This window comes from Lotus japonicus, chromosome 6, assembly GCF_012489685.1.
Source record: "Lotus japonicus ecotype B-129 chromosome 6, LjGifu_v1.2".
Classification (NCBI taxonomy): Eukaryota; Viridiplantae; Streptophyta; class Magnoliopsida; order Fabales; family Fabaceae; genus Lotus; species Lotus japonicus.
In genome coordinates, this window is record NC_080046.1 from 1,865,505 (window position 1) to 1,886,983 (window position 21,479).

Consider the following 21,479-nt stretch of genomic DNA (forward strand, 5'->3'; position numbering starts at 1 on the left):
ATGTATATAGCGGCGGTTAAAGCCGCCACTAAAGGAAATAAAACTAAAAACAAAAATTTTAGATTTTGCGTCGGTTATAACCGACGCAATAAGCCACATATATTTAGCGGCGGTTACAACCGCCGCAAAAAAAACCGCCTCCAAATATTTAGCGTCGCCAGTTTTTACGTCGTTTTTTTAACCGACGCCAAGGGTTTTAGTGGCGTTTATAACCGCCGCTAAAGGAAAAATTAACCGCCGCTAAATCCCGTGTTTTTTGTAGTGTTGTATTCTCCTATTTATGTCAGTTGTATGTTACAGCTGTTGGTATTCTCCTGTTCTTCTATATAAGGATATCACATCTTCTGTAATCACTCAGATTATCAATAATACATTTTCTGTTATATTTCTATTTCTCTCTTCTCTCTCATTGCTTCTCTAATTCTAACAAAGAGAACATGGGCCTCCACCGAAAAAGGCCTGAAAGAGAAAAGATCAGACCCAAAAAACTAGGGAAAAAGTTCTAGAACCATTGATCCCCACTTGAGGCAGCAAAATTTTCCAGAACAGATTCTTCTCCCTTCTTCTCCCCTGACACCATAATAACTCCCCCATAAAAATAGCTATTCTTGGTTTATTAATTCCATTATTAACAACCTTTTCCATAATTAAAAAAAATTCCAATTTTGAATTACAGAATTAGTCAAGATATCCTGCGATTCATTAATTCCATTAATAACAACCATTTCGGAATTTCAATTAATCAAATCATCCTCGTGGTGAGAAAAATACTTTCGTTCCTAATATTTGGATAAACTACATACATATAAGTTTTATTTTAACTTTCTTTCTTTTCTAATCATAAATTTAAGTTTTATTACTTTCAAAACAAACTAAAAACAAATTAATAATGATAATCATTATATCGTTCAAAAAATAATGATAATCATTATAGTGTTAATAAGTAAAAACAATATATAGAATACAGTTTCAAAAAAAAAAACAATATATAGAATACGTTCAGAAAAAAAAACAATATATAGTGTGTAACAAAATCAATATGTGGTTAGCCTACTGTAACAGAACACCTGTTGTTAGCCTAGAGATAAGGAGTCAGCCTAACAGCAAGTAGCTAGAGATAAGAATAAATAAATCAGAATACAATTATGTTTGAATTAGAGGATTTGTTATCTAAGAGATAACGCCAATAGAAGCAGAAATAAGTGCCTAGTACGTAGTAACTAAGTGATCCTATATTTATGTATCTTTTAAATTTAGATGTTAACTAAAATACTATAAATACCTTGTCAAGCAACACTAATAAAACTCACCTGCAACATCAACTTACACCAAGAACTTCATTGAATTTTTAGATGCTCAAAGAAGGTTTGACGGCCACCACATATTCGGAGAAGTAACCGAGACTCTAATTTTCATAAGATTTTTAGTTGATTCTTCGAATATTGGTGGCATTCAAACCTTTTCAAGTGTCTCTGTTCATATCATTCTTAAATTGGTGGCATTAATAACAGTTTTTTTACAGTTTTGTTATGTTCTTGCTTAAAGTATCATTCTTAAGTTGTTACTTAGTAAAGTGTTTACATTTGTGCATATTAGTGAATGAGCCTGACAATTAAGCATTATACTTCCCAGGTCTCTATAGCCGAGAAGCAATCCAACAGTGTTTTAAAACTCGGCTCGGTCATCGACTCGGTGGGGGTACTGAGTCAATGAGTCACTGGTCGGACCAGTGAGTCACCGGTTCGAATGTTTGACTCGGTGTGTATTAAAAAGTAAAGAAAAGTACAATACAATATAAAGTTAAAATATATATAATGAATCACGTTTAGAGATCAATAAATTAGAGGTGGTGTATTGGTAAGAGTATTGCACTTCTTCCTTCAGATCTTGTCTTCGAGTCCTCCCCACCACCTTTTTCATGATAATTTCAATTTTTTAGAATTAAATGGATTGCTGGATAACTAAATCAAGATGAATTGGGCCTAGATGCTGTCAACAAAATTTAAAAAATCGAAGGCCCAATATAATAGATAATATTGGACAATCAAACTTGTAAAAAAGTATTGGACAATCAAAGACCCATTGTCAACAAAAAAAAAAACTGGTGACTCGCCGGTTTGATAAAAAACCGGCCGAGTCACCGAGTTAACCACTGAACCGGCCGGTTCAAACCGGTTCAAGCCGGGTGGAATGCTCAACCGATCAGAAGTGTGGCTCGGACCGGTCACGTCACCAAGTCCCGGTCCAACCGGTCGGACCGGCCGGTTCGAGCCGAGTCTTAAAACACTGCAATCCAATGTCGAGACCTAGGGCAGCGCTGACATCAATGCAGCTGTTGCGTCGCTCAACGCCTAGAAGCTCGAGATGTCCTCCATTGAGCGCTCCCTCCAGTCCCTCCTCTCCGTTGTCAACACCCAAGAGAGTTTTCGCCAAGCCGTTGGCTACACGCTCTAATGCCGCCTCTTCTACATCCCCTCGTCCACCATTTATGTTGGTGTCGCCGGCATTTATGACTACATGCCTCCCGGTTGCGCCGTCAAATGCAAAGTTGGTCCAAACATGTTATAAAAGCTTATTAGATAGCATGTAGAGAAACTTGTGTAAATAGTTTAAAACCTTGATATTATAGCTTATGTAATTTAGAAAAGGTTTTTTCCTCTTAGTGTAGGGACTAATAAGAAGATTGGCAGTGTTGTTGTGTTATCTCTGATAGCTAGAGCTCTAAACCACTTAATCATCAATACATTCCTCTACATGGAATCTGTAAGAGGATTTTGTATTTTTCTGGTGAGTCTCTGATTTATGGAAATATAATTAAGAAACAAACAATTGTGGTATCTTCCTATGAACCTGAGTATAGAACCTGACCAACACTTTTTGTGAGCTTCAATGGCTCACCTTTCCTTCAACTCATTATGCTGTACTGCGATAGCCAATCAGATCGCCATATTACTGCTAAAGAGTTTTGACAAACCCGCCAAGTGACCAAACATACTGAGATCATTGGCACGTTGTGCGTGAAAAAACTTCAAGCCAAGCTCTTCCATTTGATATCGGTTTCATCTTCCAATCAACTAGACATATTCACCAAGCCCTTGGATCCTCAACCTCTCTTATCTTCTTTCCAAGTTGTGACTGATTAATATTCACTCTCCATCTCTTGGGGGTATTGGAGTATTAATTACACAGGTCACTTGTATTTTATAAGAATCTAGTTTGTTAGTTACTAATTCTGTTTTAGTCTTAGCTAGTTTGTTCTCGCTAATTCTCTTTTTACCTCATATACATAAACATTTGATGACATGAAGTCATGAATGAGTACAAGGTACATTTCATTCCATACATTGTGCATTTAATCAACACATATATTATTCATTTATTTCATTTTTCCAAAACATTATGTAAATAATGATAAATGTCACTTATCATGGAAAACCAGAAACTGGCATTTTATTCAGGTATATTACAGCCAGCTCCATAGGAATGATATCAAGAGTGCATTCCCATGTTCAATTCACAACCTGAAGGGCTCCAAGGAAGAGTTCCCATCAAGGCCCTTTGCATAATAATGTGCCATGAAATCTTTGATGGTAACATCCTTGTAGATTGGTTGGTTTTCTTCTGAAAGCAGTTCCTTAATTGGACCATAAACCTTTGATGTACCTTCAATTGGGTCAAGGGAATTCACAAAGAAGCTTGCTATAGAAATTCTTGGCCCTATGTTCTGTGCTAAGACCCGGTGATACACACTGACAAACCTGTCATTTGTCATAAGCTGCACCAATACAAAAGAAATTGATAAATATTACTCTATTCTCACAAACTGTGTCAATGAAGAAGCTGTCACTAATTTTGTTTCATGATGTTTTGAAGTGTTTGATAAAAGAGGTTTATGCGGTGAAAAAACACAATCAGAGAGTGGTTCATCAATTATTTGGTTTAATCATATATTGAACTTTAAGAAGGATAGAATAGATGAAAGAAATGTCAAATTTTCAAGAATCAAACTGGTTATCATTCATGACAACAACCAATATTCTATGTTGGCAGTCACAATGGTCATAGGATAACATAAAAAAAATCAATTATTTTTACTTGAGGGAGGGTCAGGCTCGATGTAACGGTAAGGTTGCTGTCACGTGACTCTAAATTTATAAAAAGGTCTAACTCAACCCAAAAGCTAGCTCAAGAGTTGAGGGTTGCTCTACCAAAGCATTTGGTTGGCCACATCTCTAACCAATGTGGGACTTCTAACACACCCCCTCACGCCCAAGGCTGGACATCTGGAGCGTGAATTAACATTAAAGGGTGGTCCAATTTCGGGGGGTCTCCACAACAAATGGATTTAGGATAGGCTCTAATACCATATGGTTGTGCAAACATTAACTCTTGAGCTAGCTTTTGGGTTGAGTTAGGCCTCTTTCATGAAAAAAATGCTAGGTAAAACTACCTACATTAGATCCAAAATGTGAGTCTGACCCTTCTTGAGCCTCGCACATAACAAAAATTTATAGCACCAAATCTTCCCTTTATAGGTAAATATAAATATAATTGTACCTTTATTGTCAAGAAACATGTTTCTTAGATTAAAATTAATAAAAGAAAAGACAGGGAAGATCATAGCTGTGCTAACTGTTAAGAGGAGGAAAAAGTCCAAGACTGAGAAACAAGAAGGAAAGTGTCATCATTTTCTCGACAAGTAAATAAAAACAAATTGGTAACAGATATTAACTTGTAGCTATCGAAAAGGAAAGTCCAACTGATGTGGTACACGAACTGCTGAAAGAAAAGGGTGTCTGAATGAGATTATCTGAACCACTGAAAGTTAAAGCAGGGATAATAAAATACAAGAGTGCATAGAGGCAAATCTTGTGCCATATTTTACACGTTTGATAATATTAGTCAACAATCCTTCATCAGGGTAGGCCTTATGCAAAGTTTATAAAATCAGGAGATTGATCAAAATAATAATAAATTTCACAGAATTTTTAATTACTTTATCCATCTCAATTCTCAAGCAAGGTTTTACGTGAAAAATAAGAAAGTTAGTCCCACCAGAATGCGGATGTTCCTACTCATACAACTAAAATTATGATGATGACTTATAATGTTTACCTGTAGAAGATCTCCTATGTTTACAACAAGAGCTCCATGTACAGGACGAACATCTACCCATTGATTCTCATGAAGAACTTGTAGACCACCAAGTTGGTCTTGGAGAAGTAATGTAATGAAGTTACCATCAGTATGCTTGGTAGTACCAATAGCTAATTCAGGTTCAGGGCATGGTGGAAAGTAGTGACCCAAACCGAAGAGTCCTTCAGCACAATTCAGTTCTTTGAGGTAAGAAGGGCTCAGTCCCAGAGCCTCTGACAATAACTCAAGGATTGTAAAACCCAATTCCTTTATTCTTTTTGAATACTCAATCACAATGTCTCTGCAAGTACACACTCAACTCATCAATTACTAAAATAATTCAAATGGACAGGATCATGAACCTGAGCCATGAGTACCATGTCATGTAATGCAACAATAGGACAATCTACTAACTTGAGTACCTACTAGATTACCTGTAAAAGTGTCTTGTTTGCGTTTAAGTAAATAACTAAATTAAGAACTGATAATAATAAGCTCTCTCAAATACTTGCATATGTGCATGTGCTACGATAAACTCAAATAAGCTCTTCCAAACGGCGTAGCATGTATTAGGTTATGTAAATAGCTTATGACCTACCTAAAAGTTGTTTTTATTTTCTAAGTGGGTCAGAATAGTTTATGCAATAAGTACTTGTACCAATTTATTTGAGCTTAAGCTGTTTACCAAAGCTCACTCATATATCATAGAAAAGCTGAAAATTTAGTATTTATCCCAAATTACCTGCATACTGATGGTATTTCATCTGGTTTAGGTGCATCAGGAGCAACAGCAAAACCAATTGTATCTCTCCAATTAGCAGTTTGGCCACTAAACAAGCTAATGTTGGTATAATACATAACTTTTTTCTTCAAATCCCTGGAATGGAACTGTTTTCTAACCTCAGAATCCTGCTCATGAAACCTCCTGATTCCATCAATCATCTCATCCAAGACACTAGTCGGAATTCCATGATTAATCACTTGGAAAAATCCCCACTCATGACATGCACTTCTAATTTTTCCAATCACCTCTGAATGTTCATCAGTGAGGTCTATGAGGGGAACACTACTCAACTTGGAATTTTCAGGAGTGATGTCCAAGTGCTTGTTAGCATGGAACATGCGTGGGATCTTTGTTACCCCACACTCTACAAGGCCTTTAACACCAGTTTTCGCATCATCAAAGGCTTTCACTTCAGCTTCCCTATCATAGTGAGTGGAATCTGTGACTTCCTCTAACTTGTTTGTGTTTTTTACCACCATGTTGAGAGAGAATTAACGTGCTTTCTGCTTCTTTTTTATCACAAAAGGTAGAATCAATGTTGAGTATAAATGGTGGCTTCTAAGGTGAGTCAATGACTCAAACTGTGCATTGGGAGCAAGTGGTGAAAATAATTCTAAAACTAAACAAAAATGAGTAGCGGGTAATATATCCCTTTCTTGTACCAATTTGAAAGGACAGAAACTTGCATGAACCAAAGAAACACCCGTATCCCAACTATTTATTTTCTCAAAAGAGTGACTTCAAAATCATAGTAGGTAAGAGCAAAGGACTTTTCGCATGCCTCATTTGTCTTATAAAAAAATTATATTGCAACAAAAAGCAGGACAGATCCACTTAAGAATAGAGTGGGGCATGTGAAATTAGATTATAAAACCTCATACCAAAACAAAATGTTGGTCTAGTGGTAAAAAAACCTAGATCTCCATAAGAGTAAGTTTACAAGATGAAACCTCAGGAAGGTCATTTATTTGGAGAGACTGTCATTGTATCCTAAACATGTTAACACCGTTAAGGACTAAAAAGATTACAAAACCTCATCATACCTTCTTCTCTATCACCTTTCATCTTCTTCCTCCCTTTATTTTCTTCCGAGCCAACCCCAACTCTTATGGTAAAGACTGTAAACGTGCATGATTGTGCTAGTACTGCTCCCTTAAGCAACCCTGCTTCTTATCGTCATTTAGTTGGCAGTGTTTTATACTTAACTACTACATGGCGTGACAGTTCATGAGTGTTCCGGGAGAATCTCGTCAACAATGGTATCAGAGCTGATGGTTAAAAGGATGGACTCACACTTGAGGGGAGTAATAAATGTCTTTTGTATTTTTCTTGGTGAGTCTCTTATTTATAGAAATATAAGAAACAAACAATTGTGGTATTATCTTCTTTTGGACCTGAATATAGAACCTGACCAACACTTATTATGAGCTTCAATGGCTCACCTATACTTCAACTCATTATGCTGTACTGCAATAGCCAATCAGCTCGCCATATTACTGCTAAATCGAGTTTTGACAAACCCGCTCTTCCAGTCAAGCTCTTCCATTTGATATCGGTTTCATCTTCCAATCAACCAGACATATTCACCAAGCCCTTGGAATTTGGATCCTCAACCTCTCTCTTATCTTCTTTCCAAGTTGTGACTGATTAATATTCACTCTCCAGCTCGTGGGTGTATTGGAGTATTAATTACACAGGTCACATGTATTTATAAGAAGTTGGTTAGTTACTAACTCAGTTTCAGTCTTAGCTAGTTTGTTCTAGCTAATTCTCTTTTTACCTCATGTACATAAACATTTGATGACATGAAGTCATGAATGAGTACAAGGTACCTTTGCATTTCATTCCATACATTATGCATTTAATCAACAAACATATTATTCATTTATTTCATTTTTTCAAAACATCATATACATAAATGTCACTTATTATGGAAAACCAGAAACTGGCATTTTATTTAGGTATATTACAGCCAGCTCCATAGGAATCATATCAAGAGTGCATTCTCATGTTCAATTCACAGCCTGAAGGGCTCCAAGGAAGAGTTCCCATCAAGGCCCTTTGCATAATAATGTGCCAAGAAATCTTTGATGGTAACATCCCTGTAGATTGGTGGGTTTTCTTCTGTAAGCAGTTCCTTTATTGGACCATAAACCTTTAATGTACCTTCAATTGGGTCAGGGGAATTCACAAAGAAGCTTGCTACAGAAATTCTTGGGCCTATGTTCTGTGATAAGACCCGGTGATAAACACTGACAAACCTGTCATTTGTGATAAGCTGCACCAATACACAAGAAATTGATAAATATTACTCTATTCTCACAAACTGTGTCAATGAAAAACCTGTAAATAATCTTGTCTCATGCTGTGGTTTATGGGGTAAGAAAACACAATCAGAGAAAGTGGTTCATGATGAATTATTTGGTTTAACCATATACTCATATTAAACTTTAGCAAGGATGGAATAGATAGAAGAAATCTTAAATTTCAAGAACAAAACTGGTTACAATTCATGACACCAATAGTCAGTGTTAGCAGTTGACTATTATCACAGATATACAATGGTCATAGGATAACAAAAAAAGTAGACAGAAAAAGCAGTTATTTTTACTTGTCATATGTAAAAAGAAACAACTATATATTGTGTCTTTATTGTCAAGAAATATGTTTGTTAAACTAATATTAATAAAAGAAACGACCGAGAAGATCAGAGCTAGGCTAATTGTTAAGAGGAGGAAAAAGTCCAAGACTGATAAACAACAAGGAAAAGTGTCACTATTTTCTCTACAATTAAATAAAAACAAATTGGTGACTGATATTAAGTTGTAGCTTTCTAAAAGGAAAAAGTCCAACTGAATTGGTACATATTTTGCTGAAGTAAGATTAGGGTGATTGATTGAGATTATCTGAACCACTGATAGTCAAAGCAGGGATAATATAATACTTGAGCACTGAGGCAAATCATGTGCCATATTTTACACGTTTGATAATTTTGATAATTTTAGTCAACATTCCTCACAATCCTCTCAAGGGTAGGCCACATGCAATGTTTATATAAAATTAAGAGATTGATCAAAAGAATAATAAATTTCAGAGATTTTTTAATGGCTTTATCCATCTGAATTCTCAAACAAGGTTTCCAGTAAAAACATCACTGAGAGAGCTAGTCCTACCAGGATGTGAATGTCTCTAACTTGAGGAGATTGCTACCCTAGATGATAATCAAAATAAAGAAAGTTATGAAAATTGATAATAGTAACTTGTAATATTTACCTGAAGAAGATCTCCTATGTTTACAACCAGAGCACCATGTACCGGATGAACATCGACCCATTGATTCTCATGAAGAATTTGAAGACCACCAAGTTGGTCTTGGAGAAGTAATGTAATGAAGTTACCATCAGTATGCTTGGTAGTACCCATAGTTAATTTAGGTTCAGGGCATGGTGGATAGTAGTGACCCAAAACAAAGAGTCCTTCAGCACAATTCAATTCTTTGAGGTAAGAAGGGTTCAGTCCGAGACCCTCTGACAATAGCTCAAGGATTGTAAAACCCAATTCCTTTATTTTTTTTGAATACTCCATCACAATATCTCTGCAAGTACACAATCAACTCATCAATTACTAAAATAATTCAAATGGATAGGATCATGAAATATGATTGCATGTCATGTAATGTAGCTGTTGGGATTGGGAACTCTTCTAACTTGAGTAACTAGTAGGTCACCTGTAAAAGTGGTTTCTTTGCGTATAGGTAAATAAATTAATTAAACACTTATTACAATAAGCACTTATCGCATAAGTGCTTATTCATAAGCTAAAATGAGAAACTTATTGAAATAAGCTGAAAATAGGTTATAGGTTATAATCTCTTATTCATAAGCTAACTTGGACAACTAACGAAAGTAAGCTTAAAATAGCTTACAGGTAGGTCATAAGCTATTTATAAACTCTCTCAAACACTTGCATGAACACATATGCTAGAATAAGCTCAAATAAGCTCTTCCAAACAGCATAGAAATTTTGAGCTTATTTCAATTAAGCTGTTTACCAAAACTCACCCATAACATAATAGAAAAGCTGCAATATCTAAAGCATAGCTGAAAAATTAGCATTTACCCCAAATTACCTGCATACTAATGGTATTTCATCTGGTTTAGGTGGATCAGGAGCAACAGCAAAACCAAATGTATCTCTCCAATTAGCAGCTTGGCCACTAAACAAGCTAATATTGGAATAATACATAGCTTTTTTCTTCAAATCTCTAGAATAAAACTCTTTTCTAACCTCAGAATCCTGTTCATGAAACCTCCTGATTCCATCAATCATCTCATCCAAGACACTAGTGGGAATTCCATGATTAATCACCTGGAAAAATCCCCACTCATGACATGCACTTCGAATTTTACCAATCACCTCTGAATATTCATCAGTGAGGTCTATGAGGGGAATACTAGTCAACTTGGAATTTTCATGAGTGATGTCCAAGTGCTTGTTAGCATGGAACATGCGTGGGATCTTGGTTATCCCACACTCTACAAGGCCTTTGACACCAGCTTTTGAATCATCAAAGGCTTTCACTTCAGCTTCCCTATCATAATGAGTGGAATCTGTGACTTCCTCTAACTGGTTTGTGTTTTTTACCACCATGTTGAGAGTGAGTTAACCAGCACCTGAATAGCAGTGCTTGCTGCTTCTTTCTGATCACAAAATGTAGAATCAATGCTGAGTATTTATACAATGATTAAAGTCCGATAAGGAGAGATGACTAACTCAAATGGAAGTCAAGGAGGTATAAAAAATGTTATATAATTAAACATATGGGCTGCTTTCCTTGTTCCAGAAAACGTGATTGTTTTCTGGCATATGTAACTTAAGTCAAATAATATTTATGTTTTTAATTTCTGAAAATATTATATTTTCTTAATTAATAGTTTATTTTACCAACAAGGTGTTGGTTTAGTCGTAGACAAATTAAATTCTCATAAAGGTGAGGTTGCAAGATCAAATCCCGAAAAAGTCATTTATTGATAAGGACCTATTGTATCACGAATGGGTTAACAATTATAAGGATAAAAAAATTATTATTTTTATTTTCTATAATTTGATTTAATAAAAATTATTATTTAGAAAACTAGGCCAGACAGATCGGTTCAATCGGTCCAACCAGGGACGGATATAGTGACCAATATGATGATGACCCAAGTTTCAAATAATGAAAACATGGTAAAAATAAATAATTAAGTTTTAACTTTGTAACTCAAGTAAAATTAATTTTCTGTTTTATTTTTCCTCGGGTTAATTTTATTAATATATTTTATAAAATGTATTTACACCAATCTTTTCAAATAATACGTACATACATTATAATTTATTCTATAAAAAATATTATATACTTTTAAAAAATAATTATTTTTTATCCTTACATATCCTTTTTTTATCTTTCACCAACCTCACCATCACCATCCTCTTTTTATCCTTCATTATTCACGATGTTCTTCTTCTTTAATCTTCACCATTGTAATTTGTAACCATCATCCAACCTCTTCCTTTTCTTCATCAATCATAACATTCTCTCACCACCATTCTCTTCCCACATTAACCCTACCTCACCCACAATCATCTTCTTCATCTCACTCACCTACATCACCCACAATCATCTTGCTCATCTTACCCATCATCATCGGCTCTTCCAATCTTCACCATCGAGGTGGGGCTCTCAATTACTCATCTTTCCTTGATGTTTTTCAACGTTTTTGGCTAAGTATGTCGTTTTTTTTTCACACCTGCAGTAGGTGTGAAACACACATTTTTTTCTGTCTGGTAAATTAATTTTCTCACTTTTAACTGTGAAAATCATCATGATTTCTCACTTAAAAGTGCAAAAATCAACTTAAATTCGCAGTTATAAGTGTGTGCTGTAAGGATCATAATGCAACATAAAATTCTCACTTTTAAGTGCAAAACTCACCGTACTTTCTCACTTAAAAGTGCGAAAATCAACTTAAATTCATGAGTGCGAATTTTTATTTTAACAAATACTATTTTGGGTTTATGAAAAAAGAGGGATGACGTTAAACTAAGGGGGAATGGAACCAAAATCAATCCCCTAATTACTTTATGCTTACAACTAAACTAATAAAAAAATTTAAATTAAACTGATTAATACTATATATATTATTATTATTATTATTATATATATATAACTTTTTTTAAACCTAAAAAATATAACTTAGCTTCATTATGCTATACTTAATTTTTCTCGTTCAATTGTGATTAATATTTTAATTTTTTATACATGGAAAACAAGTTTCACAATTAATACCGACGACAACTCCGGTGAGGAGCACGACACGGATGAATAGTGCAGATAGTCCAATCATAACTCTGGTGGTGGGAGAAGTGCGTCTTCAAGTTGATGGCAGTTGGAATCCTTCTGTGCATCGTATGGGTTTCGGTGCAATTCCGAGGGACTCCATGGACAATTGGATTTCGGGCGTGTCAGTAAGCCTGGGCACGGGCTCCCCCTTCGTTGCAGAGTTGGTAGCAATGGAATCTGGTCTCCTCCACGCTTGGGACCTTGGCTACAAGAATGTAGTTTGTGTTGCAGATTGCAGTCAGGTCGTGGAAATTGTTCAACAAAAAGTGACGTTTCTAACTACTGGAAGAATGAAGCAATTTTAAGAATCAGGAACCTACTAACAAGAGATTGGACAGTGAATGTAGGGTTAATCCCGAGGGAAAGGAATACTCCTGCAGATACCATGACACGCCAAGCAGCACGAGAAGGGTTGAATATTTTGACGGCATTGTGTGCTCATAGTCTAGTGTAGCTTTGCTTTTACCGTTCCTATGTATAAAACAAATATATTTAAAACAACTTTTATTTTAATGTAAAATCATTTTATAATTTGAGTTTTACTAGACATATAGATTTAATCCTAGATTTATATCAACATTTGAAATGAATTGAATTGAGTGGAGGTTATTGGAGAAAAAGGGGCTCACACACACTGACAGCATCGTAGCGGCAACATCATCATCATCATCCATTCTCAGCAAAACAAAACAAATCACATTTTTCTCACACATCTTTCTTTATATATATATATATCTCTCTCTCTCTCTCTCTCTCTCTCCGCGTGAGTGAGTGAGTGTGAGTAGATTCATTCATACGCAGATCTCAATTCGCAGCGTTAGGGTTTTGAAGGGTTTTTCCATTTCTTCAATGGCTACGCCGTTTCCCATTCCCCTCACTGCAGCTCAGGTTCTTCTTCTTCTTCTTCTTCTTCTTCTTCTTCTTCTTCTTCTTCTCTCGTGAATTCGTCAAATCTATCTTCTTCTTCTGTACTGTAATCTGTGTTTTCTTGATTGGTTCAGGTTGGGACTTACTTCGTTGGCCAGTACTACCATGTGCTTCAGAATCAACCAGAGTTCGTTCACCAGTTCTACTCTGATGCCAGCACCATGCTCCGCATCGATGGCAGCGCCAGAGACACTGCCACCGCAATGCTGGTATATTTATTCCCTTTTCTGTATCTATAGCGCTTCTTTTTTGTTTTTCTTGTTTAGGATTGGTACCGTTTTGTTGACCTGCATTGGATGTGAATAGGGCTGCTATGCTATGAGTCCGAGTAGGTTTTGTTGTGTGTGTGTGTGCTGCTTATGGTCAGTGTTGTCAAATAGCGGGTATCGCGGAGCTATATCTGAGGGCTCCCCTCTATCCGTTATTTGCGCCTATTTTCTGCTCTGGGGGGTTGAATTAGCGGATTTTTGGCTTTCAATCATGGTGGGTTTTAGTTGACTGGTTTCACTTGTTGCATTTAAACGGGATATAAAAATGAGGTCATCACATTCTGCTGCGGCCATTTCGGCATTACGATAGTCTTTACGTGTAACTTTTACAATTGTTGCGTGGCGTGGCTTTTTGCACTGCCGCTACCTCATTATTATGGCTTGCGTCATGTGATGCAGACCGCACTATCAAACCATGTTCAACGGTGTGAACTCTTTACATTTCAAATGGATAAAAATCATTATTTGGAATTTAATGCATGCTAGTTTTATTGATTATAGTGTGCCCTTATTATCTGGTATTATTGCATCCTCTTTTGAAATACTCCTGTCCATTGCACTTACTACGAGTTTAACTTTATAAGCTTATGGGAACAACCGAAAAAGAGATGTATTTGAATAATGAGCAACTTGTTCGTTCCATATCACAACCTAGTAACCAGAATGTTTAATGCCTCAATTAGAGTTGTTACTTCCTGTGGTTTGTTACCAGCTGCTTCTTTTTTTCCCATAGATCTCTCAGTTGTTGCTATGGATCTCTATTTTCTTTTATGTTTAGCTTGGAATAACTTGCACTTGGACTTGATGGCAGCCTTGATTTGACTTGTCAACGATGAAGAGTGTACTTTTTGGCATGCCCTTTGAGATCTTTTTTTTTTTTTGCGGACTGAAGGAGTCATAATTTTGTTGTGTTAGTTGGCTTTGTTTGTAGGAAGTAGTTCCTTGCGTTATCATGGATTTATTAACGCTCTTTGTTTTTTTTCTGACAACTGTTTGAAGGATCCTTCATTCCTTCCTAAATCGTTTATGCAATTTGTTGAAAATTGTAGATTTGCATTAGCAATGATTTGTTTTATTGAACTTAACATTAATGTATCAGCAGTTGGAAAAGAAAATTTTAAAATGGCAATGGACTACATATCCTCGCTTAGTGGGATTAGGTTTTGGTTGTTGTTATTGGTGGTGGTGTTGGTAACTGACGGCATATAATACTATGGATTCACCCAGGTTTCTGTCTTTAAAGATGCATTGTCTTGATGATTGAGGGCTTAAACATCTTTTTCTTGTTTACCTTCAAATTTAGAATATGAATGCATGAAACAGTTTCAACCTCCCTATATTCTCACTTTATCTTGGATCCTTCCAGCCTATAATCCTTAGATAGTAGTAGTGCCCTCTTAGTACTCTATTAAATACTTCATATGTGAAAACTAAACTGATAAGCTGTTCATTCTGCTGATAGATTTCTAACACTTTATTTAGTACTTCATTTTTTAAAGAGGTTTGGCATCTTCAATTGTTTATGGATGTACAATTATAGTAAAACTCTTATAGCTCATGTGAACTAATTAACTAAAAAACTTTTTGTGGTGTGGGCAGCAAATTCATGCACTGGTTATGTCACTTAGTTATACTGGAATTGAAATCAAGACCGCACAATCTCTGGAATCTTGGAGTGGTGGTGTTCTTGTGATGGTTTCCGGATCTGTGCAAATTAAGGACTACAACCAGAGGAGGAAATTTATGCAGACATTCTTCCTTGCGCCCCAAGAAAAAGGTTTTTTTGTGCTTAATGATATTTTTCACTTTGTTGAAGAGGATCACTTTCCCCACCACCAAGCAGTCTTTTTAGCTCAGAGCAATCTTGATTCCAAACTGAATGCTCCGAGTACAATTAATGAGCCAGGTAAGTTCTGAGTCAGCTTGTGTTCTTGTACCTGAATTGAAAAGTTATCAATTTTTGCAATATAAATTTGTTTCTCCATATGTAATTATTTGAACTCATGTCATTGTGTCTGTGTCTCTAATAAGAACCTTGGGGGAATATATATATCACAAAAGCTAGTCGTTCTAGTTGGCGAGCTTAGGCCTTATAAATACCACACTAGAATCTCATACTTCCAATGTGGGGCTCAAGTCCCATGCCTTGTAGTTGGATCCTAGCATCTCACTCTGCTCCGTAGCCCCGGGGCCCATGCTGGCTAGCTGGGCACTGGCCCTTTGATTAGTCCTAGGTGAACTTGCACCGCTCATTTTGCAGCTAAGAGACATGGGGAAAGGTTCGGATATGGTGATACCAATTGATAAGAACACTGAGAGAACCATACCACAAAAGCAAAGCTAGCTGCTGTAGTTGGAGAACCCAAGGCTTTCTAAATCCCACACTATTATCTTATACTTCAAATGTGGGACTTATGTCCCATACCTTACAATTGAGTCCTATTAGTCTTCCCTTGGGTGTTACGGTCCTTTTATGTGATTATGGATCTCATCTAAGTTCACGTATATCAGGCTGCTAATCATGTGTTCTTTAGCTGTTTTGCTAGTATCGAACAGTCTCTAGTTCATATGTTCTTTTAGTAAGAAATCCTAAGTCAAGTTCATAAACCTCAAGCCATTATCTTCCCCACATTCACTTCTACTGTTTACAGGTACCATGTTTGTAATTTAGCATTATCGCAATTGTCTTGGCTACATCATTATCAGTTGTCAACTGCCTCTGACCATTATTATCTCATTGAAAACACTTAAAAAACACTAAACTCTTCAAATTGGTTGGAAAAACTTTCTGTTAGCAAATTGAAGGTTAGCTTTAAGTTTCAGATATTGAATGATAAAATCGGATATGAATTTCTAGTACCTGAAATTGAAGAGTTTTGCAAACTTAACCTTGCCCCTAGACCGAAATGCAGATTATGGCTGCAAATGTTTGGCTATTGTTTTACTTTATAAAGTTGGTGGCTGTCAATGAAGCTTATCCATAAACCAAAACCTCAATCCGTTATTATTAATGATAAAAGTTGTCCTTGAAAAAAGAAACAATTTTTACTTCAGAAAATTTTAGGGAAGTGACCACTTTGGCTGATTATGCAATACAACTCATTCTGTAAACTTTTAGATTTCAAGTTATTAAGAGCCATGCATTTTTCAGTATCCAACTATCTGCTTGGGGAAGATATCCAGGCTCGGGAGTTTGCTGCTACAAATGAGGTCAAAGAAAATGGTGTAGTTGGTAATTATGGATTTTCAGAGCAAGGAATGCAGCGAGGCCCTGATTCTGAACATATTAGGGAGGATAATGCTGTTGAAGAGTCAATTGGTTTGCTTCAATCCTCAGGGAATCCAGTGCAAGACCATGCACCTGCATCTCCTGAGGAATCTGCCGGGGAGCCACAAAAGCACACTTATGCCTCCATAGTATGTGTTAATCATCATATTAATCTCTAAATTGTGTTTTCTGTTGAAATTCAGTTATGACATGGGAACTGACCATTTTATGGACTGTTATTGGAAGTTACGGGTTGCGAAAGGACAATCTACACCATCTGCGGCTTCTCAGCCTTCTCATAAGCATGTGTCCTCTTCAGAATGGGATCCTGCTCCCCAGAGTAGCAGTCAGCAAACTACTGCTTCAGCAAATGCATTTGAAAGGTCTGAAACTGAGGGAGTGGAGGAGCTTCCTGCAACAGAAGATGAAGGTTTTTGTGTGTACTTGTTAAGAATTGATTATTATGTTCATCCACTTGTATAGTTACTTTCTGGTATTGAGCATATTTTCATGGCTCACTGTGAGCTAAACTAATATGTTTAAAAGAAGCTATGAAGTGTTTTTATGTTTAGACCGTTGGTATTTATCATATATTCATTGGTCTCTACCATTGATCTTTATTTCCTTGTAAATGCTTGCAGATGAAATCAAATCGGTTTACGTGAGAAATTTGTCACCTACGGTGTCTCCTTCTGAAGTTGAAGAGGAATTCAAGAATTTTGGTAGAATCAGACCTGATGGTGTTGTCATAAGAAGTCGTAAGGTATATGCATTTTCATATTCAAATTCAAATATAATATTAATTTTAGTACACTTATGTCCCATTATGATTTATGATCTGAGCTTTTTACTTATACCCAGGACGTTGGTGTTTGTTATGCATTTGTTGAATTCGAAGATATGTCAGGAGTTCATAATGCAGTCCAGGTTTGGATTTGCTTGTAAATTATAAGTTTGAGATGTGTATTACCCATTAATTATGATGTAGTTTCATGTTTGTTGTATTATGTTTTCAGGCAGGATCTGTTCAGATTGCGGGAAGACAAGCATACATTGAAGAGCGGAGACCAAACAGTAACATTCCTTCTCGAGGAGGAAGTATGCCCTTCTTTTGCCATCATTATTTATATCATTATTATTATTATATTTTAATTTTACTTCCTTTTTTCTCCTCAATTTCTTCATCATGGATGGTTCCAACATACTGTTTTGGACATATAATTGTGGTGAAACAACCTATCTCTGGTTCCAGTTTTACTAATTGAGGAATGAGTTGATGGAACTGGTAGTGGATTCTTGTGTGACATGCATTTTTGAGCAATTACATGTGCTAATTTTTTATAAGGATGACATTAGGTTTACTGTGATCGTTCAATGTTCAAATTTGTCAGCATCACTGTTTAATGGTGCTTCATGCATGTGACATCCGGATGATGATATGTTGTCTGGTTTAACCAGTTTATGCTTCAGTGAAAAACTCATCATAAATTTTTCAAAATGATATTCTAACACGATTTTTTACCAGCCATTTATATCAAAGACTGAACAGTCACTCTGGTCCTTGAAAGATTAGTGGTCGCTCAGTGTGGGTTTCTTAGCTATAGAAATAGGCATTTTCATCCATTAAAGAAAAACAATCAAATTTAGTTCCAATAAGATGAAAATTACCTTCAATTTAGTCCTTGAAAGATGAAAAAGCTTTTCAGTTATAATGCCTGGAAAGACTAAATCGAACATCTTTCATCTTTCAGGAACTCTTTTGCCTATTTTTGTATTTGAAGGACTAAATTGACCGTTCCCTAATCTTTCAGGGTCCAAAGTAACTTATTCAGTCTTATACTAGTGATGACATTGACACTGATCATACTAAGCAGTTTTTATAGATTTACACCCACTTCCTCTTCCATCTTATTTTCACTAACTTTTTATTCATATCCCTATGTTCTTTTCCTATCACATCACCCATTATATCTCTCACTTCTCTCTTCTATTATTTTATCTCTCCAAGGTGGATGAGGAATTTGGGTGTGAATATATTTGTTGTTATGCTGAGTGAATAGTTGCCAGTTTCCACCTTCTGTTTTCCTTGAAGTCTTCCTGTTTTTCTCAGCATAACTCAACTATTCCATATTTTCAGCTTTGTTTCATCACACATTCACACTTGTTTTCACTCTGTTAACAGGACGGGGTAGAGGCAGGGGAGGCTATCAATCAGAGGCACCAAGAGGTCGTTTTGGTTCTAGGAGCTATGGCAGGGGAAGTGGCCAAGATGGTGGTGATCGTGAGTATACCAAGTCGAGAGGAAATGGTTTCTATCGACCCAGTCCGCGCCAAGAGAGGGGATATTCAGGACATCAAGTACCAAGAAATGGTCAGAATCTAGCTGAGTCGTGAAGCAAAAAAGAAAAACTAGCAAGCGTATCCATCCAGTTTTGGGTTCTTATATTTCAGCTCTAAATAGTCAATTTTCAATAGATTAGACCAAATATTGGATATATTTAGTCTTATATTAAGATGCTCAGGGAATATGATGGTGAGATTTTCGTTTCTGATAAATTTTGTTCATGGGCTTCTGGTTTATTTGTTACTCTAGGACTTATATGTTTGGAAATTACATGACACATTTTTAGTCCCAATGGGAATTAAAAAAATTTAGTTAAGCCTTTTCTTTAAAGTAGCCAGAGTTTGTACCAATTGCTTGAATTATATTGGTGTGCCCATTTCTATTTCCATAATAACTGATGTAATGCATGTGTTTATTTATATTTTGTATTTAACATCTTATAACTGGAATTTTTTAAAAAAATTGCCAACGTTATTATCTTATATACAGAACATGATAAGAAATTATAAATTATTAACTGAGATATAATGAAATAATAAAAATTAAGTTGATAAATAATATAAAGTTCTCTTTAATTTCTCGTTGAACTTGACGTCATTTTGATGAGGACAACACCACCAACAAAAAGAAGAAAAAAGATCTCAAGCTTGAATAGTTGTAATAATATGTAGTTCTTCTAATGCTTTCTAGCTTAGGTCTCAATAGGAAGTTCATGCTTAGTATTGAGAAAGTTTTGCCCTCTTAATCTCTTAGAATGTGTTTTTTTTAAAACAGAAAAAGAAACTAGCGCCTCAAGAAGGCAACACCAAGAGCATCAGCTTGCAACAAGGACGAATCACCAGCCAAAGGTGCACTCCATAATAAGGAAGTGCTCGTACTAGAGGTTCCAAACTTGGGTTGTCCATTGTCTTAAAATGCGTTTTAAGTAATAATGGAATATTTTCAAATGTAAAAGACTTAGAAACTGTAGGAAAAATACTTCAAATAAAAGGTTTTCATAATAGGGACAACAACTTTTGGTAATAGATTACCATATATGGACTTGCTGATACTTGAGAGAGAAACAACTTGTGGAACGATTATCAGATCCTCTTAATCAATTACTAAAAGCTGTTGTGAGTTAAAACTTTTGTTTTTCAACATGCTCGAGTAGAGGCTTCTCATTACTCATAATATTCACTAGGAAGTATTTATGGTTATGAGATAGGCTGCTTATAAATTTACATATATAGACACAATATGGATGTCATTATCAAGTTTTAATTTTATCTTTCATACTTAACACCCAAACTTGTGTGCATAAATCAAAACGTAGCTAAATATTTCTCATTTTCAAGTGTGTTTGTTCTGGTTGATAAGACTGCCTATTTATGGGAGTTGCAAAAGGAATTGTGAAGCTTAATTTACAGCAACATGGATGGGTTGCTTTAGCATATTTGGGTGTTGTGCAGATTTCAAGTTTAGACAATCCAATGTTTAATCTTTTTAAGAACAGATAGTTGTTTCATTGAACCTTACAAATGAAATTTATGACATAAACTGAATTTCCAAATATGTTTCATGATTGAAATTGAAATATTGTTTAATGTCACTATATAATTTGCTCTTATAATGCCGATAAAGTACTTATGTGTAAAAAAAAATAACTAATGAAACTCAAATAAATTATGAGGATTGTTAACATACATATGTGTTCCTAAATAAAATTTTCCTGCCGTAATTCATTCACAACTTTTCATCAATCTTTTAGAAAAATCTTTCTCCTTACACAACAAAAATATTTTCAATCTTTTAATAAAATGAATCTTTCTGCTTAGACAACAAAACTATTTTCATACTTTTAATAAAATCTTTATCCTTGCACAACAAAAATATTTTCATAATTTAGGTTTATTTTAAATCTTGATCTAAAACATATTATGCATTAATTGCTGAAATGATTAATCAAACAAAAGAAATAATATTGTTACTCAATCAATTAATCAAACCAAAGAAATGATATTGTTACTCAGACTTTGACCAAAGTTTCATACTCACAAAAACCGTCCTTAGTCACCCGTGCATAATGCACGGGTATAAGTACTAGTTAATTTTAAATGTAATAAACAAAACAATTTTTCATTATCAAGACAGTTTTACTTTTATTTATTATAGATATGCGTTGTGTTTTCCATTTAAACAAATTTAAATGTGGGATGTGCCTGGATGATTGAAGAGGCACCGCCTGAAGTGATTCTACTTATGGACGCTGATGTATTGACTTCTATGCCCCGTACCACTTAATATACTTATCAGTTTATTTCAAAAAAAAACATTTGTTTGTTTACCACTTTAAAAATTGGTTTGCAGTGCATCATTAGAAAAAGCATTAG

At 35.4% G+C, this 21,479-nt stretch overlaps 3 protein-coding genes across 3 annotated transcripts; 1 reads left to right on the forward strand and 2 right to left on the reverse strand.

Annotated features, from left to right (window-relative positions):
• Positions 1–3,351: 3,351 nt before the first annotated feature.
• LOC130724520 (1-aminocyclopropane-1-carboxylate oxidase homolog 1-like) lies at positions 3,352–6,567 on the reverse strand. The gene is made up of 3 exons (XM_057575760.1): positions 5,879–6,567; positions 5,116–5,437; positions 3,352–3,775 (listed from the first exon to the last, which is right to left on the reverse strand). The coding sequence occupies exons 1-3, from the start codon at positions 6,397–6,399 to the stop codon at positions 3,515–3,517; spliced, it is 1,104 nt and encodes a 367-aa protein (XP_057431743.1). The 5' UTR covers positions 6,400–6,567; the 3' UTR covers positions 3,352–3,514.
• Positions 6,568–7,780: 1,213 nt separating this feature from the next.
• LOC130724519 (1-aminocyclopropane-1-carboxylate oxidase homolog 1-like) lies at positions 7,781–10,635 on the reverse strand. The gene is made up of 3 exons (XM_057575758.1): positions 10,050–10,635; positions 9,194–9,515; positions 7,781–8,198 (listed from the first exon to the last, which is right to left on the reverse strand). The coding sequence occupies exons 1-3, from the start codon at positions 10,568–10,570 to the stop codon at positions 7,938–7,940; spliced, it is 1,104 nt and encodes a 367-aa protein (XP_057431741.1). The 5' UTR covers positions 10,571–10,635; the 3' UTR covers positions 7,781–7,937.
• A 2,255-nt stretch (positions 10,636–12,890) lies between these two features.
• On the forward strand, positions 12,891–19,437 carry LOC130723446 (nuclear transport factor 2-like). The gene is made up of 9 exons (XM_057574502.1): positions 12,891–13,187; positions 13,301–13,435; positions 15,095–15,401; positions 16,647–16,912; positions 17,010–17,193; positions 17,405–17,526; positions 17,625–17,690; positions 17,780–17,861; positions 18,946–19,437. Exons 1-9 carry the CDS (start codon positions 13,149–13,151, stop codon positions 19,155–19,157), a joined length of 1,413 nt encoding a protein of 470 aa, XP_057430485.1. The 5' UTR covers positions 12,891–13,148; the 3' UTR covers positions 19,158–19,437.
• The last annotated feature ends 2,042 nt before the right edge of the window (positions 19,438–21,479 follow it).